This window comes from Chiloscyllium plagiosum, chromosome 3 (genome assembly GCF_004010195.1).
Source record: "Chiloscyllium plagiosum isolate BGI_BamShark_2017 chromosome 3, ASM401019v2, whole genome shotgun sequence".
Classification (NCBI taxonomy): Eukaryota; Metazoa; Chordata; class Chondrichthyes; order Orectolobiformes; family Hemiscylliidae; genus Chiloscyllium; species Chiloscyllium plagiosum.
This window is the reverse complement of record NC_057712.1, coordinates 54,038,553-54,060,096: the sequence shown is the minus strand read 5'-3', so window position 1 is coordinate 54,060,096 and position 21,544 is coordinate 54,038,553. Positions and strand designations below refer to the sequence as shown.

Sequence of the window (21,544 nt, the reverse complement as noted above, 5' to 3'; positions counted from 1 at the left end):
AGACGGGAGGTGGAAGACCTGGAAAAATGGTGCAATGAGAACAACCTAGTTCTTACTACCGGCAAAACCAAGGAACTCATTGTTGACTTTCCCCTGTGCTGTTAATGTGTAGGGGGATGTTACTCATGGCCCCCTACACATTAACAGCACAGAGGTGGAACGAGTGGAGAGTGTCAAGCTTCTGAGAGTGGTCTTTCACAACAAGCTTTCTTGGACTCTTCATGTGGACACACTGGTTATAAAGGCCCAACGATGTCTCTTCTTCCTCAGGCAGCTGAGGAAATTTGGCATGACGGCGAATACCCTTGCCAACTTTTATAGGAGCACCATCAAGAGCATTCTGTCTGGATGTATCACTACCTGGTATGGCAACTGTACCATTCAAGATCGGAGATGGTTACAGAGTGGTGAACCCAGCCCGGACAATCACAAAGGCCAATCTCCCATCTATAGAAACTATCTACCAGGCCCACTGTCAAGGAAAGGCTGCCAGCATTCTTAAAGATCCATCCCACCTTGGCAATATTTTTATACAAGGTGAAGGTACAGAAGGTACAGGTGAAGGTACAGAAACCTGAACACGCACCAGCCAGTTTCGAAACAGTTTCTACCCTACTGTTGTTAGAATACTAATGGACTCACAAGCTCTTACCATTCGCTTGTATCAGTATTTTGTTTTTGAATTGAATTGAATTGACTCGAGTTGAATTGAATTTATTGTCACGTGTACCGAGGCACAGTGAAAAGCCTTGTCTTGAGGGCAATACAGGCAGATCACATAGTTAAGTAGCATAGATAAGTAAATAATAGGTAAACAGTGGCAAAAACAAAAACACAAGTTCCAGCATGCCTGCTCACTGCAGGTACAGGTAAGTTGTCCCTAGGTGATTGTACAGTGCTGGTAAGTACATTGTGTCTGCATGCATGAACTGTTTCTAGGTACCAGGGCATAAACACATCCCCATACCTGCCTGTGAAACGGAGTGGATAATCAGCAATGTTTACATAGATACTTCCCTCCACCTGTTGAGGCGCCCTGCCCCATGGGCCAGTGGGCTTGACCAATTCCACACACGTACCCTGGGGTCCCCTTTTGTATTTTCCTAGTTGTCTCTTACATGGCGCACCCGAGGTATCTATTTTGTACAAGTTGCGAGAGATCCACACAGGGGCGGCCACAAATAAGATTCGACCGATCGCGCCAGTGAGTACAGACAGTTCGGTTCCCATGTAGACTTAGGTGGGTTTTGTAAAAGAGGTTATCCTCAAATCCCGACAGGCTTCCCACTATTGCTACATTTAGAAACAGTAATATATACTCAAGTGTGTACATACTTAAAGTTAAATGAGGTTAATAGTCAGTGTGCTTTTTTTACAATTGTACCTGGAGGTCGGCAACAGTAGGTGATTTCTATATCTTGTCAGCAGAGTTTTATCTGAGTGGTTTGCTTGGTTGTGGTCTCAGTGCTATCCCTTCCTGTTCCTGTCTGTGCCCAGGGGATGGTCAATCATACTAGTTCATTTATAGGAGTCCTTATATGGTTTGGGTTGGGTCCAGTGCTTCCACATGCCTTTCTCCTTTTCTGCAGGTGTTACCACTGATTGTAACTTGGTACAACATATTCCACTTTGGGGCAAAGCCTGGTTTGTCAGGCAGGGTTTGTACAAGGATGCAGCTCCCAGCTGCTGGGACCTCAGGGAAAGTTTCAAGTACACCTGCCTTGTCCTTTTGCTCTTGTTTCTCAGTTACCAATTTACACATCCCTTTTAGTTGGGTGCTTAATTCCAGTACATATCTCCGAATTTTGTCTTTTAGCGGACCTACTTTGGTCCCACCCGTTATAATAGTCTCTAGTAATTGCATTGCTCACCCAGTCATTAATTTGTAGGGTGTTAGTCCAGTTGCCTGATTCGTGGTGGCTCTTAATTTCATGAGCATGGCTGGCAGCACTTCGGCCCATGTCCTCCCTGATGTCTGTATGGCCTTAGCTAAAGCATTTTTAAAGGGTACTGTTCATTCTGTCTACCATCTGGGTGTGATAAGGGATATGAAATTTTTATATCCCTTATAAAAGCTGGCATACTGTTTTCATAACTTTGCCTGTGAAATGTGTCCCTTGATCAAAGTTAATCTGTAAGGGTACTCGGGATTACCTCATCTGCTGAAATTCTGGCTACAGTGGTAGCGGTACAGTTTTTATTGGGGAATGCCTCTACCCACCGGGTGAACTGGTCTATGATGACCAGGCAGTACGTTTTCCCACGGAAAGGTGGTAGTGGCCCTGTGAAATCCATTTGGAGGTGTTCCCAGGGTCCTCGTGGCCTTGGTTCATGTCCCATCCTAACTCATATGGGTCTATCCAGGTTGTGGCAATGTTTGGCTATATCTCTTCCCATTCCCTTCCACCACCACTCTTGCTTTCATAGCTTCTCTGCCTGCATGTGAGAGTCCGTGGTGCAGCTCAAGCAAGGTGTTCTGTATGCACGCTGGTGCTACCACCTTGTCCACTTGCCTTCAGACACTGTCCTCCCCTTTAAGTGCTTCTTGCATTCTCCTTCACACTGTCTCTCTGCCTGCGGGTTGTCCTCCTGCAGCTGCTATATGTGAATAGCATCTTCCGCTAGTTCTACTGTTGCTATTGGAAACTCATCAACGGTTTCCTGCTCTAAGGCTGGCTGGGCTGCTCGGTCTGTGCTTGGTTCCCTTTAAATTTCAGCCAGCCTGGACTAGCTTTCCCTGGCTCCTTTTGGTGCCCTTTGATTTTTATTACTGCAGCCTCTTTTGGCAGTTTGCTGGTGCTCAGCAGTGTTTAGATTCTTAACTGGCTTTTAATGGGAGTTCCCCCAGCGGTGGTGAACCTTCTTCTTCCCCCGTGCAACCACGTAGTCATGTACAACTCCAAAGGCATATTGGCTGTCTGTGTAACTATTCACAATTTTCCTCTTTGACAGCTCAAATGCTTTGGTTAGCGCTACTATCTCTGCTACTTGTGCGACTGACTTCCGTCAATCCTTCCTGACATAACAGTCTCATGTTTATTGTTTACCATGGCCCACCAGGTGCGGGGCGACCCCACTATAAATTTTCATGACCATATTTCCATGAAGAGTGTCTCCTCGGCTGTGTCTAGTAAGGTATCCTTTACCAAACCCCATCTTTTTTAGTTTTATTTTATTTCTGTTTGTCAATCCAATTCCGATGCTGTACTAATGTCTGCGATGAGTCCCAACCCCCTTTCTTCATCTGTTTGGTCAGCGCTAGTGTTTCTGTCTTGTATTTCTCAATAAGGGAACCTGCAGTACCCCCTTTAAAATCCTGATCTGCCATCTTGCAGATTGTGTACCCCCGGTAAAGTGTCCTTGACCAGTGGGACATCTCTACCCCCGGCCACTAATATTGTCCCAGCACTGTCCGTACGGCCGCAGCTGCCTCCAAGCAAGACGTGCTCTCTACCAGTACAATTTCCCTACCCTCCTGGCCACCATTACTTGTCAGTACGTCGGCTGGGAATGTTGGTTCATTAGGGTGTGCTCTCTACCAGGACTCCTCTACCCTCCCAGCCACTTTTACTGTTCCAACACTGCCCAATAGGCCCAGAAACCTATCTCTAGCCCCGTGTGCTCACTACTAGGGACACTTTTTACCTTCCCAGTCATCACCACTATTCAAGCTTTGTTGTTCTGCTACAGACTGACAGGGTATCACGGTTACTCACAGTGTCCATGCTTCCCATCTTGGTAATGTGCTGCTCCATTGGAGTTTGCCTCTTGGTCAGAATGATCAGCTCCTCATCCTCACCACTTCAATTTAAAACACAATAACAGACAGCACTCAAACTTCGACTAGGCTTGAACTGGACTCAGCATTGTTCGCCCCTACAGAGTCCAATGTTCCTTCATCAGATAGTTGTGTAGTACACAATTGTAAGACAGAATTTATAGCAAAGGTTTACAGTGTGATGTAACTGAAATTATACATTGAAAAATACCTTGACTATTTGTTAAGTTTCTCATCTGTTGGAATGACCTTGTTAATTTCACTTCTTTCTTATGTAAATCACAAAACTTTTTTTAAAAAGTTATATTCTCAGGTTAACTTTAACAATTGGTTAACAATTGGTGTCAGCTCAGATAATGTATTCAAGGTGTTAGCCCCCCTGTGTGCTGTTGTCTGTGCCATAATGTTTAGACTGATTCTAACCTAAAATATTAGTTAACAGAGTCTTACATAGATTCATTCAGTTTTTAAGCAAAGTACAATGTAACTCTGCAAGTACAAATTCACCCCACAAACGTATATGTCTGTGTGCATGTGGGTTTGTGTGTGGGGTGGGGGGTTGTGAGTGTCTGTGAGAGGGAGAGTGTCTGTGTATATAGGAGTCTAAGTCTGTGAGAGGGTGCATGTGTGTGTGTGTACACACGTGCATATATATATAAAAAAATACACACAGACACTCCTATACACAGACACACACATATACATATACATTCTCTCTCACAGACACTCACAACCTCCCACCCCAGATACATATACATGTACATTTGTGGGGTGAATTTGTACTTGCAGAATTACATTGTACTTTGCTTAAAAACTGCATGAATCCATGTAAGACTCATTTTAGGTTAGAATCACTCTAAAATTATGGCACACAACAGCACATGGGGGCTAACACCTTCAACACATTATCTGGGCTGACACCAATTGTTAAAGTTAACCTGAGAGTATAACTTTTAAAAGAAGTTTCATGATTTACATATGAAATAAGCGAAACTAACATGGTCATTCTAACAGATGAGAGACTTAACAAAACAAAGTATTTTTCAGTGTATAATTTCAGTTACATCACACTGTAAACTTTTGCTATAAATTCTGCGTCTTACAATCGTGTCCTCCATAATCACCTGATGAAGGAGCGGCGCTCCGAAAGCTAATGTATTTCCAAAAAAATCTATTAGACTATAACCTGGTGTTGTGTGATTTTTAACTTTGTACACCCGAGTCCAACACCAGCATTACCAAATCTTGTTCTTTCAGTGACACTGAGTCGTCGACTGACGCATCTCGTATCTTCCTTATAAAACGACAAGCCACCTCACGGAACCGGAAAGTCGTCTGATACTTCCGGTGGTTCGTCCTTTGGAGTATCCCACCGACTGCCCGCCCACAGGCCTGGCCCTGGGGTAACTCGGAGTATCCCACCGACTGCCCGCCCACAGGCCTGGCCCTGGGGTAACTCGGAGTATCTCACTGACTGCCTTTAGACCGATGCCCGGAGCCGTCGTTTTGTAGCTGAAGGTAGGAAACTTCCTCCTCTCTCTGCCAAACCTGCAAGGCCAAATCTAGAGTTTCTAGTTGAGCCGGACGGGCTAGCTGGTGTAATTATTGCATCAGTGATTGAGAGAGAGACACTCTGTTGATCCACGACGAGACCTTATTCGGGGTGTTGAGGGGCTTTGCTGTGCTGTTACCGGTCAGAATGGCGATTGTGGGGGGGAATGGGGGAAGAGTTGCTCGTGGAGTATAGGGGTACAAAGAGAGGAATTTCAAAATGCCTGAATATAATACCACTTATGATGACCAGAAGCGATTTGCAATCTCTGACGCTCCTACGGAAAGTGCACTTAGCCGCCTATGGAGGAAGCACGGCAGCTAATTTACACAGCAAGATCCACAAACAATGATGTCAATATGAACACGACTTTTTTTTTCGTGATATGTTGATTTGAGAGATAAATATGTCAGGATACGGAACACTCCCCAGGTCTTAAGAATAATATTTTGAATATAAAATAATACCTGAGGAATGTTGGGGACCCTGTTGGACATCTCATCCAAAAGATGGCATCTCTGACAAGTGATGCCTTGCCAGCTAAGTGTTGTTCTTTGATTCTTGTAAGACCTAAAACCTCCACTTGGCATGTGTTGAGGGAAAGTATTATTTGAGGGATGTTGGTTTGAAGCTGATTGGGCAATGCAGTGGATGTGGGTAAAGCTGCTCGGGAATGAGGTGGGGGAGAGAGAGGTAAAGACACAGGAGCATAAGCAGTACAGAAATAGGCCTTTTAGCCCACTGTCTGTGCCAACCACAATGTCATTCTAAACTAATTCCAGCCTGTATGTAGTCTTTGTTCTCTGCCCATTCATGTCTATCTAAATGCCTCCTTAAAAGTTCACTGAATCCCTAGTGTGGAAGTAGGCCATTGGGTCCACATTGTCCCTTTTAAAAAAAAAAGCATCCCACCTGCCTACCCTATCTCTGTAACCCTGCATTTCCCATGGCTAATAAATCTGGCCTGCACATACCTGGGCACTATGGGCTATTTAGCATGGCCAGTCCACCAAATCTTTGGACTGTGGGAGGAAACCACAGTGCTTGGAGGAAACCCATGCTGACATAGGCAGAATGTGCAAATTCCATACACAGTGACCAGAGGCTGGAATCGTACCCAGGTTCCCTGACACTGAGCCAACATGTTGCCTACAATGTTATCATGTGTGTTTCTATTGTCTCTCCTTGCCGTGTGTTACAGGCACCTTCAACCCTCTTTTTTTAAAGAAAATTTGCCGTGCACATCACATTTAAACTTTTCTCCCTCTCATTTTAAACTTATGTCTTGTTGTATTTGACATTTCCACCCTAGAAGATAAAGTATAAATATCCACCTTATCCACATCTCATACGTTTATATACTTCTGTCAGGTTGCCCTGATGTTCTAGTGAAAACAATCCAAGTTTGTCCAAACTTTCCTTATAGCTACTATAATCCAATCCAGGCAACAACCTCATAAACCTCCTTTTGCAACCTCTCCAAAGCCTCCAATCCTTCCCATTGTGCACAGTTCTGGTCACCACACTATGTCAAATGTGACCTAACTTTAATACAACTGCAACATGACTTGCCAATGTATGTACTCTATGCCCTGACTTGATGAACACAAACGTGCCCAATTTTGCCTATACCACCTTATCCAATTGACTTTCAGGGAGCTATGGACTTGCACCTCAAGATCCCTCTGTATATCAATACTTCTAAGAGTCCTACTATTTCTAGTATACCTTCCTCCCAAAATGTGTCACCTCACACTTGTCTGGATTAAACTCCATCTTCTATTTCTCTCTCAACTTTCGAACTAATAAATCTTGCTGCCTCCTTTTGACAAGCTTTCTCATTCACAACTCCACAGTGGCACAGTGGTTAGCACTGCTGCCTCACAGCACCAGAAACCTGGGTTCAATTCCCGACTCAGGCGACTGACTGACTGTGTGGAGTTTGCACATTCTCCCCGTGTCTGCGTGGGTTTCCTCCGGGTGCCCCGGTTTCCTCCCACAGTCCAAAGATGTGCACGTCAGGTGAATTGGCCATGCTAAATTGCCTGTAGTGTTAGGTAAAGGGGTAAATGTAGGGGAATGGGTGGGTTACGCTTCGGCGGGTCGGTGTGGACTTGTTGGGCCGAAGGGCCTGTTTCCACACTGTAAGTAATCTAATCTAATCTAATCTAATCTAATCATGCTGCAGTTGTACAAAACTCTGGTGTGGCCACATTTGAAATATTGCATACAGATCCGTTCACTGCATTGTAAGAAGGATGTGGAATCTTTGGAAAGGGTTCAGAGGAGGTTTACGAGGATGTGGCCTGGTATGGATGGAAGGTCTTACAAGGAAACACTGAGGGACTTGAGGCTGTTTTCATTACAGAGAAGAAGTTGAGAGGTGACTTAATTGAGACATATAAGATAATCAGAGGGTGGGATAGTTTGGACAGTGAGAGCCTTTTTCCTCAGATGGTGATGGCTAGCACGAGGGAACATAACTTTAAACTGAGGGGTAATAGATGTTAGACAGATGTCAGAGGTAATTTCTTTACTCAGAGTAGTAGGCACGCCAACTTTAAGGGCATTTAAATGGTCATTGGATAGGCATATGGATGAGAATAGAATAGTGTAAATTAGATGGGCTTCAAATTGGTTCCACAGGTTGGGGCAACATTGAGGACTGAAGGGCCTGTACTGCACTGTAATATTCTATGTTCTAATGCCACTTTGCCATGGCTTCTTCCCATATTCTAGGCTGACAATATTGTGGTTGATACTTAATTGCCCTCTGAAACAAAGTCGAGAGTCAATTAGTTCAAGATCAACAAATGCCAGCCTTGCCAGCACTGTCCAAATCCCATACAATAAAGAAATAAATGTTTGGCAGGAGCTGTAATTAAAATCCAGACCTTTACAATCTGGTCGGAGTCTATCTGTAAAGGAGCCTTGCAAACTAGCACTATACATTATACATTGGACAATGGCATTATACATTAGACCATCTCAGTCAGCATGAAATATTGCAGGAATAGTCAGAATAACTTAATCTTTTGCCATAATATATACCAGTACCTGTGTATTAATTAACTCCTGATGAACATTCTGCAGATGCATTGTCATTGCATGGATGCGGTCCTCAACATTAGTCAGCTGGCTTTCAAGGTTATTTTTTTCCTTCTGCTTCTTTTGTACCTATAGTAATAAGATCAGAAAGTATAATTTAATGTCTTACATTGTGTGAATGTGTGAAATATTTTACTGGTGATGCAAATATTATCAATCTGTTTAACCGATATTGCTGTATAACTTGCTGCTACGAAGCAGCATCTGAGCCAGTTCAGCAGATTAAAAACATATTTAGTGTTTCTTGTAATACAACTGAATTTAAAATGTGACTAACTTTAGCATTAATTTAAATACGATATTTAAACTAAATTTACATTACACACTGTGTTTCTTTTGAATTTCCTGCAACTTATGTATCATCAATGAAAGAATAATTACACTTCAACACATTTGCAGTTTTATTATAGGCAATAACTGAGAACAACTACTTGAATGAAAAAAATGGCCTCTTCATTTAGTCTGCAGCCTTAGCATGGTTGACTATGCTACCTTTCTTTAATGCCTCTCCATTGTTATCCAGCTACCTGGGACTGCACTTATCTGGTATCATTCATTTTTTTTAAAATGTTACCATACTGCTTTATTTTGTAACCTAGGCCCTGAATATTGAGGTCCCATTGGGATTCACTGAATTTCCTCCACTCATAGCTGTCTATTTAGAAAATCACCTGCAGTCGTATCTTCTTCTGCTCCTGTACCATTACCATGATCCATGCCTATTTCTCATTTATATTTTGTCCGTTGGTGACATCGTCTGAAAATATAGCACTGTTTTTCACATGTAAACTGCTAACATTCAGAAAGAAAGACGACTTTATGTCGCTCCTTTTTATGACTTTCGGATTTATCAAGGCACTTTACAACCAATTTTGCATTGTAATCACTGATGTAATGTAAAAATGTCTACCTACTAGGAACACAGCAAATTTCCAGAGGCAGGAGTGCAATATTGTCTAAAAAAAATCAAATGTGTATGATGCTGATTTAGAGATAAGTATTTATCAGGATACTGGATACAACTTTTTCAAAATAGTGCCATAGCATCTTTGACATCTTCCTAAGGTGTACATCAATGGTCAATTTCTTATCCAAAGAACAGCAACTCTAACAGTGTATTGTTTCTTTGGTAAAACAACAATTTACCTTAGCAATTGTTCCACAGAAATGGCACAGCAGATATGTGGAGACTATTTAAGGAGCAGTTGTTGCGAGTGATGCACAAATTTGTTCCTCTGAGACAGATAAGAAGGGGTGAGATTAAGGAACCTTGGATGACGAGAACAGAGGAATTTCTCGTCAAAAGGCAGAAGGCGGCTTCCGTCAGGTGGAGGAAGCAAGGATCTAGCACAGCTTTAGAGGATTACAGGCTTGCTAGAAAGGAGCTCAGAAATGCACTGAGGAGAGCCAGGAGCCAGGCATGAAAAAGGCTTGGCAAGAAGGATTAGGGAGAACCCAAAGGCATTTTACTCATATGTGAGGAATAAGAGAATGATAATGGAGAAGGTAGGGCTGATCAGGCACTCCAAGATGAACCTTTACCATCAACTACTACCCTCTGTCTTCTTCCAGCCAGCCAATTCCTAATCCAATCTTCTGGGACCTCATCTGTGACTGAACGCGATGCAAAGATTTCTGTCAAAGTGCCAGCAACCTCTTCCCTTGCCTCCCCCAGTATCCTGGGATAAGTTCCTACAGGTGCTGTGGACTTGTTTACTTTAAAGTTTTTCAAGTCAACCTGCACCACCACCTTCCAACATGACCTAGAATACCCCTTGCTAATCTTATCATCATTCATCTCCTTTTCCTTGGTCTATATCAATGTGAAGTACTCATTAATGACTTTAACTGCTACCTCTGGTTCCATGTGTGAATTTAGATTACTGTTCCCAAAAGTTCCCACTGAAACTTTGATTGCCTGGCCAGTGTGGTCTAGTGTGGCCTCTTCCCTTGTTAGACTATGTGTATATCTTTTTTCAAGAAACCCACCTAACAAATTCTGTCCCATCTAAGCCTTTGGAATTAAGGGAGTGCCCATCAATATTGGGGAAGTTAGAAATCACCCACTACAACAACCCTATTGTTCTTGCATCTTTTCCATTATGATCTTGTATATTTGTTCCTTTTAACTCCCATTGGCTATTAGAGGCCTATAGGTTAACCCTATCATAGTCATGTTGAGTTTGGAGTTGTACCAGGGAGAAGGAAATTAATCCACTTGGAGATGGGGGTGTTGGTGGTTGGTGAAGGTGACAAACCTGAGGAAGGTGATGTATCATCACCAGTGTGTATTACTACTAATAATAATCCTGGGAGGTTTATGTCATCGATTATGGGCTGTTCAGTAACCACAAGTATTCATTTTTTTGAATGAGATCACAGAATTCTGGTGCACAAATATGCCATTCAGCCTATTGTCTTACACCAGGCCTGAGTATTTTGAATTTATGTCAAACTTTTGCACTTTTCCCATTATCCTACATTTTGTTTTATTTAAATAGTCATCCATCTGTTAAACTTACCTCCACCATACTTCCAGGCAGTGTATTCCAAACCTGCATCCCACTCTGTGAAAGTTTGTTTTTCTCATCTTGCATCTGCTTCTCTTGGGGGGAAAAAAAGCTCTACAGCTGTGACCTCTTGTTCTTGATCCTTTTACAAACATTTTCTACTTGTCTGTTTTGTCCAGACACCATGATTTTATAGGCAAAATTGAATACTGTCGATGAAGGGCTTTTGCCCAAAACGTCGATTTTTTTTATTTTTTATTTTTTTTTCTCTGCTTCTCGGATGCAGCCTGACCTGTGCTTTTCCAGCACCACATTCGGCCTCCTGATTTTATGCTGAACCTGTATTTTAGATGATCAGTCAAACATCCCTTCAGCCAAACAATGCCATCTCCTCCAGTCTACCTGTATAACTGTAGTGTTTCATCCCTAGAACCTTGTCATAAACCTCTTCTGCACTCTCGCAGTGCATTCACCTATCCTAAAGTGTAATACCTAGAACTGTACACGGTACTGCAGCTAATATCTAAGCAGTGCCCCATACAGGTTCAGTATACCCTTCCTTCTCTTGTATTCTGTAACCCATTAATAAAACCTAAAATGCTGTATGCTTTATTAGCAACTCTTTTACCACCCTTAATGACTTAAATATATTGAGTTCTAAAGAGCAGTCACTGTTATTTCTGCTTTCTCTCCACAGATGCTGCCAGACCTACAGAGTTTTCCCAGCAATTTAATTTTTTTTCTGATTTCTAGCATCTTTTGGCATTTTAGATATGTTTTGCTTTTGTATTATAATTCCATTACAATAAAGCTGGCCTAACGCCTACATATACTACTGTGTTAATCACCCAGCTAATCATCTGCAATCTTCTTTCCTCTTTTAGCTAGCGTTGGCAAAATTAAAAATGAATCAATGAAGCTTAGTGTTTGGTTTTAGGGAAGGGGATGAAAAACATAGTTTGAGGGCTCAAAGTTGTTTTATGTTGTTGCACTATAAATTTGTTGATGTAAGTTGGAACAAAAATGGCTCTTTCCTATAACCTCAGAATAATGAAGCACTTTAAGTGTAGCGATGGAGGAAGTGCAACAGCCAAGTTGTGGGCAATAAGGATTTTGGATGTAGGTTTGCTCGCTGTGCTGAAAGGTTCATTTCCAGACGTTTCATTACCTTACTAGATAACATCTTCAGTGGACCTCGTGAAGCAATGCTGAAAATTCCTGCTTTCTATTTATATGTTTGGGTTTCTTTGGGTTGGTGATGTCATTTTCTGTGGTGAAGTCACTTCCTGTTCCTTTTCTCAGGGGGTGGTAGATGGGGTCTAACTTGATGTGTTTGTTGGTAGAGTTCCAGTTGGAATGCCATGCTTCTAGGAATTCTCGTCCGTGTCTTTGTTTAGCTTGTCCTAGGATGGATGTATTGTCCCAGTCGAAGTGGTATCCTTCCTCATCTGTATGTGAGGATACTAGTGAGAGAGGGTCATGTCGTTTTGTGGCTAATTGGTATTCATGTATCCTGGTGGCTAGTTTTCTGCCTGTTTGTCCAATGTAGCGTTTGTTATGGTCCTTCGGCCCTCGGTATTTCTTAGCCCATTTCAGAGGACATTAAGATTCAAGCACATTGTTGTGCTTCTGCAGTTGCAAGTATGCCAAACTAGATAAGAACATCCGTTTCCTCCACTAAAGGGCATTCATTGGTGTTTGAAGTAGGTTTTCATAATGATCAAGGATAGTTTCATGGTTTCTAACTGAAATTAGCCTTGTGTTCTGCATCTATAATATAATTTAAATTCCACTAGCAGCCGAGGTATTATTTGAACCCAAGTCACCAGGGCATTAACGTGGGCTTCTGAATTGTTAGTACAGTGACATGAGCATTATGCCACATATTTCCTCCTGAGGTCATAAAAGATACTTTATAAATACCAGTTCTCTCAGAAGACTGGTGTAAGTCCTGGGCTCATAAGTATGCTTTTCAAATATGATGCATGAACATGGGCGGCACGGTGGCACAGTGGTTAGCACTGCTGCCTCACAGCGCCAGAGACCCGGGTTCAATTCCCGCCTCAGGCGACTAACTGTGTGGAGTTTGCACGTTCTCCCCGTGTCTGCGTGGGTTTCCTCCGGGTGCTCCGGTTTCCTCCCACAGTCCAAAGATGTGCAGGGCCAGGTGAATTGGCTATACTAAATTGCCCGTAGTGTTGGGTAAGGGGTAAATGTAGGGGTATGGGTGGGTTTCGCTTCGGCGGGTTGGTGTGGACTTGTTGGGCCGAAGGGCCTGTTTCCACACTGTAAGTAATCTAATCTAATCTAATGACTCTGCCATTTATCCCCTGGAGCTTCACATTTGAGCTTTATCGCTATTCAATTTACCTTTTGACGTGGTTAACAATGTTAATTTTGAAATTTTCAGTTGACTTAACCTCTGGCTGATTGGTTTTTGGCTTGTGGGTGGGGATAGGGGATATGTGGGAATGTGCCAAATGTTTACTATATGTGAATGCATGCTTCTGTATATCATTTTTGAATAGAACAACATTAATTTTAGGACTTTTCAACTTGAAAATACGGTTGCTCTGTCTTTGCATTATAGAACATAGAATAATACAGCGCAGAACAGGCCCTTCGGCCCTCGATGTTGCGCCGACCTGTGAACTATTCTCAGCTCGTCCCCTTACACTATCCCAAAATCATCCATGTGCTTATCTAAAGGATTGTTTAAATCTCCCTAATGTGGCTGAGTTGACTACATTAGCAGGTAGGGCATTCCACGCCCTTACCACTCTCTCCGTAAAGAACTTGCCTCTGACATCTGTCTTAAATCTATCACCCCATAATTTGTAGTTATGCCGTCTTGTACAAGACTTTCACTGTCTACCCTATCTAATCCTCTGATCATCTTGTATGTCTTTATCAAATTCCCCCCACCACCCCTCCCCCTTAGCTGCCTTCTTTCCAATGACAACAGACCCAAGTCTCTGTCTTTCCTCATAAGACCTTCCCTCCAGACCAGGCAATATCCTGGTAAATCTCCTCTGCACCTTTTCCAATGTTTCCACATCCTTCCTGTGAACAGAACTGTACACAATATTCCAAGTGTGGCTGCACCAGCGTTTTGTATAGTTACAGCATGATATTGCGGCTCCGGAACTCAATCCCTTATCATGCTTTAATCATCTTCTCTCTCATGCCCTTCAGGGAATGCAAGCCAAGTCTTTACAGCATGCTCTCATAATCTCACTCCACTAACTAATATGATTCTACTCAATAAAAGGCCATTTTTATTTTAAAGATCTGGTACCTAGAATTGAATGCTGTGCTCCAAATATTATCAAATCAGATTTTTTGCACAACTGTAGAAAACTTGTATCCATTTGTACCTCAACTCCATCAAATCGAGAATGACATTAGATTAGCCTTTTTAAAGTTAGCTTTTGCACCTGTTCACTAACTTCCAGTAACTTTTGTGCATGGAGCACTGAACCTCAGCTTTTCCAGTTTGTGGCGCCTCCATTTTTTTAAAACGATTTTTCACTAATTGATAGGGGCTGCTCTTAAGTAACCTGTGTTTTTCGAAGTAAATATTAATGTCAGCATGTTTTACACCCTCTAAATGCTTAATAGTACAGAAATTCAGCTTTCTTGTTTTCAGTATTCTGGCTCCTTATCCTTTTTTGAATACAGGTGTTACAATTGGTTACTCTTAACCAACACAGGTTATGTTTCCAAATGTGTTCAGAACCTCTTATATTTCCTTCAGCGTTTTAGGATTTATTCATATGGTCGTGGCATATTTACGTTTCTGAACTGGTAATCCAGAGAACATGGGCTCCCATCCCACCAGTAGAAATTTAATCAGTTTTCATCAAAAATCTGGGACTAGAACAAGTGAAAACTGTCAGATTATCTTTAAATCTTCTGGATATGATGCCCCTTAGAGAAGGAAATTTGCTGCTGTTAGTCCCATGCCAATGTGATAACTCATTCATACTGACGGGGCCTATCAAGATAGTTGTTTTGTATCAAAAATGCTTTTCAACTGACTTCAACCAAAATAACTACCAGCAATCTTATTGTCACAGGAGTGAATTTTATGTGAAGCCAGAGATTGATGCCTTGTTAGCCTCCAGTTCCACTAATTTTTCAGTGTAGTCATATCTACAGTAGTGGTTATTTTGTCTAATTGTTATGTGCTGCTATGCCTGTCTGTCATTGCCACACACGTGAAGATTAAGTACTTCTGAACCACTGGTGTTTGGGATGGGATACAATTTACAATCAATGGTTTTTGTCTAGCAGATGACTGTATAATTGCAGTCTATTTAAAGAGTAGCTCTTTGAACTGTGTGTGTAGTAGAGGTGTAGTTAGAAATTCCTCCATCTTCCATTCCACTGTGGATTAGTGGTGTTGACACATGCAATCTGCAATATTTGGCAAAACTCATTGCTTAATACAAGATTCACGATTGCTTCTTTGTCAAACTAAAGTCAACTTTGAAAAAAACACTCCAGTATGCTGGAAGTTACTACGCTTTGTCATTTTTCTAGATTATTTTTGTTTGTCTTTTTCTATATAAAACTTTTACATTATATTTTATATTAATTGTCCAAATATGTCTCCTCTCTTTGTCTAAAATACACATTTGTTGGAGTATGTTTCTCTGTTCTTCTTTTGTTGTAGTCCAATGCACTCAGCATTGCAACATACTCTCATCTCTGCTGCATTAGAATCTGTGCTTAATGTAATCACTACCCTGTATTTTTATTGAGCATTTTATTATTTGCAATGTTCTGTTCAGAATCCTGACCTTTTTCATTTCATTTATACTTCCAGTGATGTGGGCAACACGTGCAGTTGTCCATCCCTGATTGCCTCTGAAGTAAATGGTTTTGGCTTTGGCCATTTCAGAGAGCAGTTAAGGGTTCAACAGCATCATGTGACTCCAGACCCACAGCATAGACTAGACCTGGGATAAAGTGAACACTGCAGATGCTGTAGATCAGAGTCGAAGCGTGTGGTGCTAGAAAAGCTGGCAGCATCCGAGGAGCAGGAGAATCGACGTTTTGAGCCGGTGAAGAGCTTATGCTCAAAACATCAACTCTTCTGCTCCTCTGCTGGCTGTGCTTTTCTAGCACCACACCCTTCGGCTATAGACTAGATCCGACAAGGGTAGTTTTCTTTCCCGAAAGGATGTTAGCTTCATCGAGCTTGCATAGTGGTTTATGCCTTTTGGCGTTGTTTAACACAGTTTGAGTGCTTCTTAAACCTGCTTTTCTTAAACCCTTCTGTCAGTTCCTCTTCTGTCGGATCTGTTCTCTTTGAAATGTTTTTTTTTTCTATATCTTGCCATTGGTCCAGCCACATGTGACAAAGTGTGATTTTGTTTTAAAATACAATTTTTTTTTGTTTCTTTTCCTTTTGCATTGATGAAATAAAGAATTGGGTAATGAAAGTAGTTTGTCTTCCCATTTATCTTTTTTTTTCTTTAAATGTGTTGTTTGTTTATTTAAGACAGGAAGATGTGGGGGCTTGATGCAGTGAAGAGGCTGTTGGCACATGACACAGTATCTGTTTCATTTGCACCCCTCATGAGATAAGAGTATGAATGCACAGATTGATTGTCATCTTCTTAATGGAAGGGGTCTCCTTTTTTGATTTGACTAGTCAATTAGAAACTTGACCAGTATTAACCTGTTAATGTGCAGTTATGTCTGACTTTTATATAGCTCTAGTCAAGAGTCTGTGTAGGTCACTTAATAATTTGGTGTCTCTCTAGTCTATTTAAGTGATGATCAACATGTAGGATGTTTAGTCAGATTTGTTTTTGAAATTGTCTTTCGTAGATCTGCAGAGTAAAAAATAGGATAAGCTAACTGACAATTAGTGACTGTTCCAATGGAGCACACGTGCACAGCACTAAACTGATACTAGTGAGTTTGTGTTTTGTGAGTGCACATGCTATATCGGTGCTTTGGGGTTAACCCCCTAGTCAGGATGTTTGTCTCATTTTTAGGATTGTTAGAGGAGCTACAGATCAGTTTTGGTTTAATCTGTGATCTAACTTTACATCTCAGTCGCTGATAGACGCCAAGAATGGAAAATCTTCCCTTTTCCAAATGGATACTTGCCGGTGAATGATTTTAAATATTGTCTACCTTGTTGCCATAAGAATATATTGTAATAGTTTGATTTTTATAGGCAAGAAGGTACTGACATATAGCCTGATTATTGTCACAATCATGTTGGATAGTGTTTTATATTTAAATACTACAAATTCACTTCAAATTAAAAAGTGCATTTCTCTTAAAGCTGCTGTCAGTATGTCTACACCGCGACTTCAACGTACAATGTCCCGAACAGGTGAAAGTTTATACAAATCGCTAGGATTGGAGAAAGGAGCTACACCAGAGGAGATTAAAAAAGCATACCGGTATGAAAAATTAATTATTTTATAAATTGTTTGAAGCAGTGACTATTTACTTTGAGAGTTTTTTTTCCCAATAACTATCCTATAAACTTTGATGTCATTGATCAGAGGAGCATTTTATCGTTTAAATATTCTGCCCCTCTCTCTGTGCGCCCCACCCCCATGACAGTCAGCCGACTTCATTGTCTCTGACACCATGGGCTCTTATGTTACTTAGCAGCCTCCTGTGTAGCACCTTGTCAAAGTCTTCTGCAGATCCAAATAGATCACATCCACTGGCTTTCCATTTAATTTGCTCATTACCTCCTCAAACAATTGTAAAAGATTTGTCCAGAATGATCTCCCCTGACTCAGCCCTATTTTACCGTGCACTTCCAAGTGCATGGACTCTAAAATCTTACCAATGACCAAGGTCAGATTAACTGGCCTAAAGTTCCCTGACTATTCTTCCCTCCCTTCTTAAAGAGGAGTATTTATATTAGCCATTTTCCAGTCCTCTGAAACCCTTCCTGACTATCCAGTCTGGGTCACTTATCCACCTTCGGACCTTTCAGCTTCCTCAGCACTTGTCCTTAGTGATGGCCACTGCACTCACCTCTGCCCTCTGACTATGAAAGTTTTGGTATGCTGTTGGTGTCTTCCACTGTGATGCCAAGTACATTCATGCAAAGTATCTTTTCAAATCCTCTTGGCATTTCTTTGTTCTCATTGCTACTTCTCTAGCCTTCTTTTTCCAATGGTCCAGTGTCCATAGAGTCATAGAGATGTAAGTGTGGAAACAGACCCTTTGGTCCACGCCAACCACATATCCTAAATTAATCTAGTTCCATTTGTCAGAACTTGGCCCAAATCCCTCTTAAGCCCTCATATACGCATCCAGGTGCCTTTTTAAATATTGTAATTATATCAGGCTCCACCAGCACTTCCTCTGGTAGCTCATTCCAGACATGCACCTGTGTGTGATTAATTTGTCCCTTGGGTCCCTTTCTAAAATGTTTTTCCCCTCTCGTCCTAAACCTGTGCCTTCTAGTTCTGGGAACACCTCCGGCCCGCCCCATTGTGGGGGGGGGGAGAGACTTTGTCTGTTTACCCTATCCATGCCCTTCAGCATTTTATAAATCTCATCAGGTCACTTTCCTGCCTCCACTCCAGGGAATATAACCCTAGCCTATTCAGCCTCTCCCAAAGCATAATCCCTCCGTACCTGGCAACTTCCTTTGTAAATCCTTTTTTTCTGAACCCTTTCTAGTTTCACAATATTCTTCTGATAGGAGGGAGACCAGGATTGCACGCAATATTCCAAAAATGACCTAACCAACATACTGTACAGCCACAACATGACCTCCCAACCCCATGTTCAATGCTCTGCCCAATGAACGAAAGGATATCAAACGACGCCTTCACTATCTTATCTAAATGGAACTCCACTTTCGAGGAACTATGAACCTGCACTCCAAGATCTCTTTATTCAGCAACACTTCCCAGGACCTTGCCATTAAGTAAGTCCTGCCCTGATTTGCCTTTCCAAAATGTGGCACTTCACATTTATTTAAACTAAATTCCATCTACCACTCCTTAGCCCATTGGCCCATCTCATCAAGATGTCAACTTTCCTCTCTCACCTATTTTAGATATCTAAACTAAAATCTTTTATATTGCTTGCTTTCTCTCAAATTTTATCATCTCCCCACGTATTGCATTTTTAGTTATTCTCTGCTGGTTTTTAAAGGTTCCCCACTAATCTTCACCACATTGCATGCTTTTTCTTTTGCTTTCAGGATATCCCTGACTCCCTTGTCAGCCATGGTCGTCCCGTCCGCCCGCCATATTGTGGTCATTGCCCCAAAGGATCCCGTCATCTTCAGCTCTCTCTTTATACCTTACCAAATCCAGAACTGCCTGTTTCCTGGTGGGCTGTTCCACAACTGCTGCAAAAATATCATTTTGTACATGTTCCATGAATTTCTTTCCTTCAGTTTCACTACCCCAATCTGATTTTTCCAGTCCACCTGCGTGTTGAAGTCCCATGATTATTGCAAGCCTTTTCTGTCCTCTGATTTTTTTTTTTCCCCAACTGACTGCTGCTGGGAGGTCTGTACACACAACTTCATTTTTCCTTTGTGATTCCTCAACTTTTATTCACCCACTTGCTGGACTTCTGACTTCTTTCTATTGACTTAATTTCATCTCTTAACAATGAGACAACCCTGCCCCTCTGGCCATCTGTCTGTCTTTTTGATAAGATGTGTATTCCAGCATTGATTCCCTTAGAGCCTGATGACTGCAACATCATACCTGCCAATTTGTCCTACAAGCTCTGTCGCCTTGTTTAATATATTCATGCATTTAAGTACAACGCTCTCAGTCCTGCACCCTTATGAGCTATAAATAAATTAGATTCCGCACTTTTTTCATAGACTGTGTCATACTACTGGTTGTGGAAATTTTAAGAACCTCTAAGCACTTGCAAACTGCCCAGCACCACCCCCCTGCAGCTTTTCCAATGATTAGCCATGCAGCTGAACCCGCTGTTCCACTATTTAGTTGTGTGTCTAATGTGCTTGCTCTGTTGCTCTCTCCTTCTGTCTCTACAAATGCATCCTGATTTGCTCAATACTTATTTTTAATCATTGTTCCCTCAAAGACATCGTCTGTACCTAGTTTGTAATTTTGAAGCTGTTATCATTTTTGTCTTCCCACTAGAAAGCTTGCTCTCAAGTATCACCCAGACAAAAATCCAGACAATCCTGATGCATCAGAAAAGTTTAAGGAAATAAACAATGCGAATGCTATTCTGAATGATGATAATAAGAAACGCATCTATGATGAGTATGGTTCAATGGGACTGTATGTGGCTGAACAGTTTGGAGAAGAGAGTGTCAAATACTACTTTTTGATGAACAAATGCTGGTTTAAGGTGTGTTGCTTTTTACATCTATAATGATTGTCTCCATTTTTTTCTAAAAACCCTTTGACTAATCTGAAATGGTTCAGGTTTCCTGTCACTTAAATTATGATATTTTGCTGCATCAAAATGAAAAGAAGCTTATAACTGGATACACTTGATCCCTTTTACTATGGATAGCTTTTGGCCGATGTTGAACTATTTCTAATGAAATTACATTCTTTCTTTTTAAATAAACGACCAAAATTGTGCATGGTATTCTAAGTATGATCTCATCAACATTGGCTGTTGTCACTTTAAAAAGGTTATGTTGTCCTGGTTTTTTATTTTTGAAGAGCGGTTGTAAAGGCAGAGGTTCTGAAGTGGCTATGGGAGATGGTCTAAGTTAACAATCAGAGGAGCCCTTTAGGTTTGTTTTTGAAAATAGTTGTAACGCTGGAAGCTGAGTGGCTCGTTCTCACAGATGAAGCTTTCTAGTTTTTTAGCTGTAGTGGTCAGAAGCTGATTGGGTCCCAGAAGAGTTAGACCTTCAGTAAAATGAATATTAGCTGCTACATTGTCTGAAATCTCTCTTGACATTGTTTCCTTCTGGATTGGAGAATTGCCTGTAAAAATGTGTCTGATTTTATTTATCTTTTGCCAAGGGCTGTGTTTATGGGATGTTATTATGTTGGAACAGTTAGTCTGTATTGGTACTGTCTCTATTATTAGTTTTCCAATAGTTATTCTAAATTCCTCTTTCTTTTGTATTTTGACTATGTAAAGCTGATTGGAGGCAGATGATCACAGGTAAAGGGATGGCTGGAAAATGAGGTAACAAGAATCCAGCGAAAGTATATTCCTGTGAGGGTGAAAGGGAAGGCTGGTAGGTATAGGGAATGCTGGGTGACTAAAGAAATTTAAGGTTTGGTTAAGAAAAAGAAGGAAGCATATGTCAGGTATAGACAGGAAGCATATGTCAGGTATAGACAGGACTATCAATGATATAAATATCTCAGCAAGAAGCCCAGCAATCACTTCTCTAGCTTCCCACAGAGTTCTAGGGTACACCTGATCAGGTCCTGGGGATTTATCCACCTTTAACCATTTCAAGACATCCAGCACTTCCTCCTCTAATCTGGACATTTTGCAAGATATCACCATCTTTTTCCCTACAGTCTATACCTTCCATATCTTTTTCCACAGTAAATACTGATGCAAATTATTCATTTAGTATCGCCCCCATTTTCTGTGGCTCCACACAAAGGCCGCCTTGCTGATCTTTGA

The 21,544-nt window shown here is 41.4% G+C and overlaps 1 protein-coding gene and 1 long non-coding RNA gene across 3 annotated transcripts in view; one reads left to right on the top strand and one right to left on the bottom strand.

Moving 5' to 3' along the window:
* Positions 1 to 919: 919 nt before the first annotated feature.
* On the bottom strand, positions 920 to 5,050 carry LOC122543475. Its single transcript, XR_006310038.1, has 2 exons — positions 4,965 to 5,050; positions 920 to 3,801 (listed from the first exon to the last, which is right to left on the bottom strand). It is a non-coding gene; the product is annotated as an uncharacterized LOC122543475 (long non-coding RNA).
* Positions 5,051 to 5,114: 64 nt separating this feature from the next.
* dnajc5ga (DnaJ (Hsp40) homolog, subfamily C, member 5 gamma a) overlaps positions 5,115 to 21,544 on the top strand; it is a 39,374-nt gene continuing 22,944 nt past the window's right edge. Inside the window, exons 1-3 of one of the 2 annotated variants that reach the window (XM_043682190.1) lie at positions 5,115 to 5,296; positions 17,256 to 17,376; positions 20,077 to 20,290. In XM_043682190.1, coding sequence (XP_043538125.1) covers positions 17,267 to 17,376; positions 20,077 to 20,290 — 324 coding nt within the window. In that variant the 5' untranslated portion in view covers positions 5,115 to 5,296; positions 17,256 to 17,266. The remainder of the gene's footprint in view (positions 5,297 to 17,255; positions 17,377 to 20,076; positions 20,291 to 21,544) is intronic. The other variant, XM_043682183.1, reaches the window with a different exon arrangement.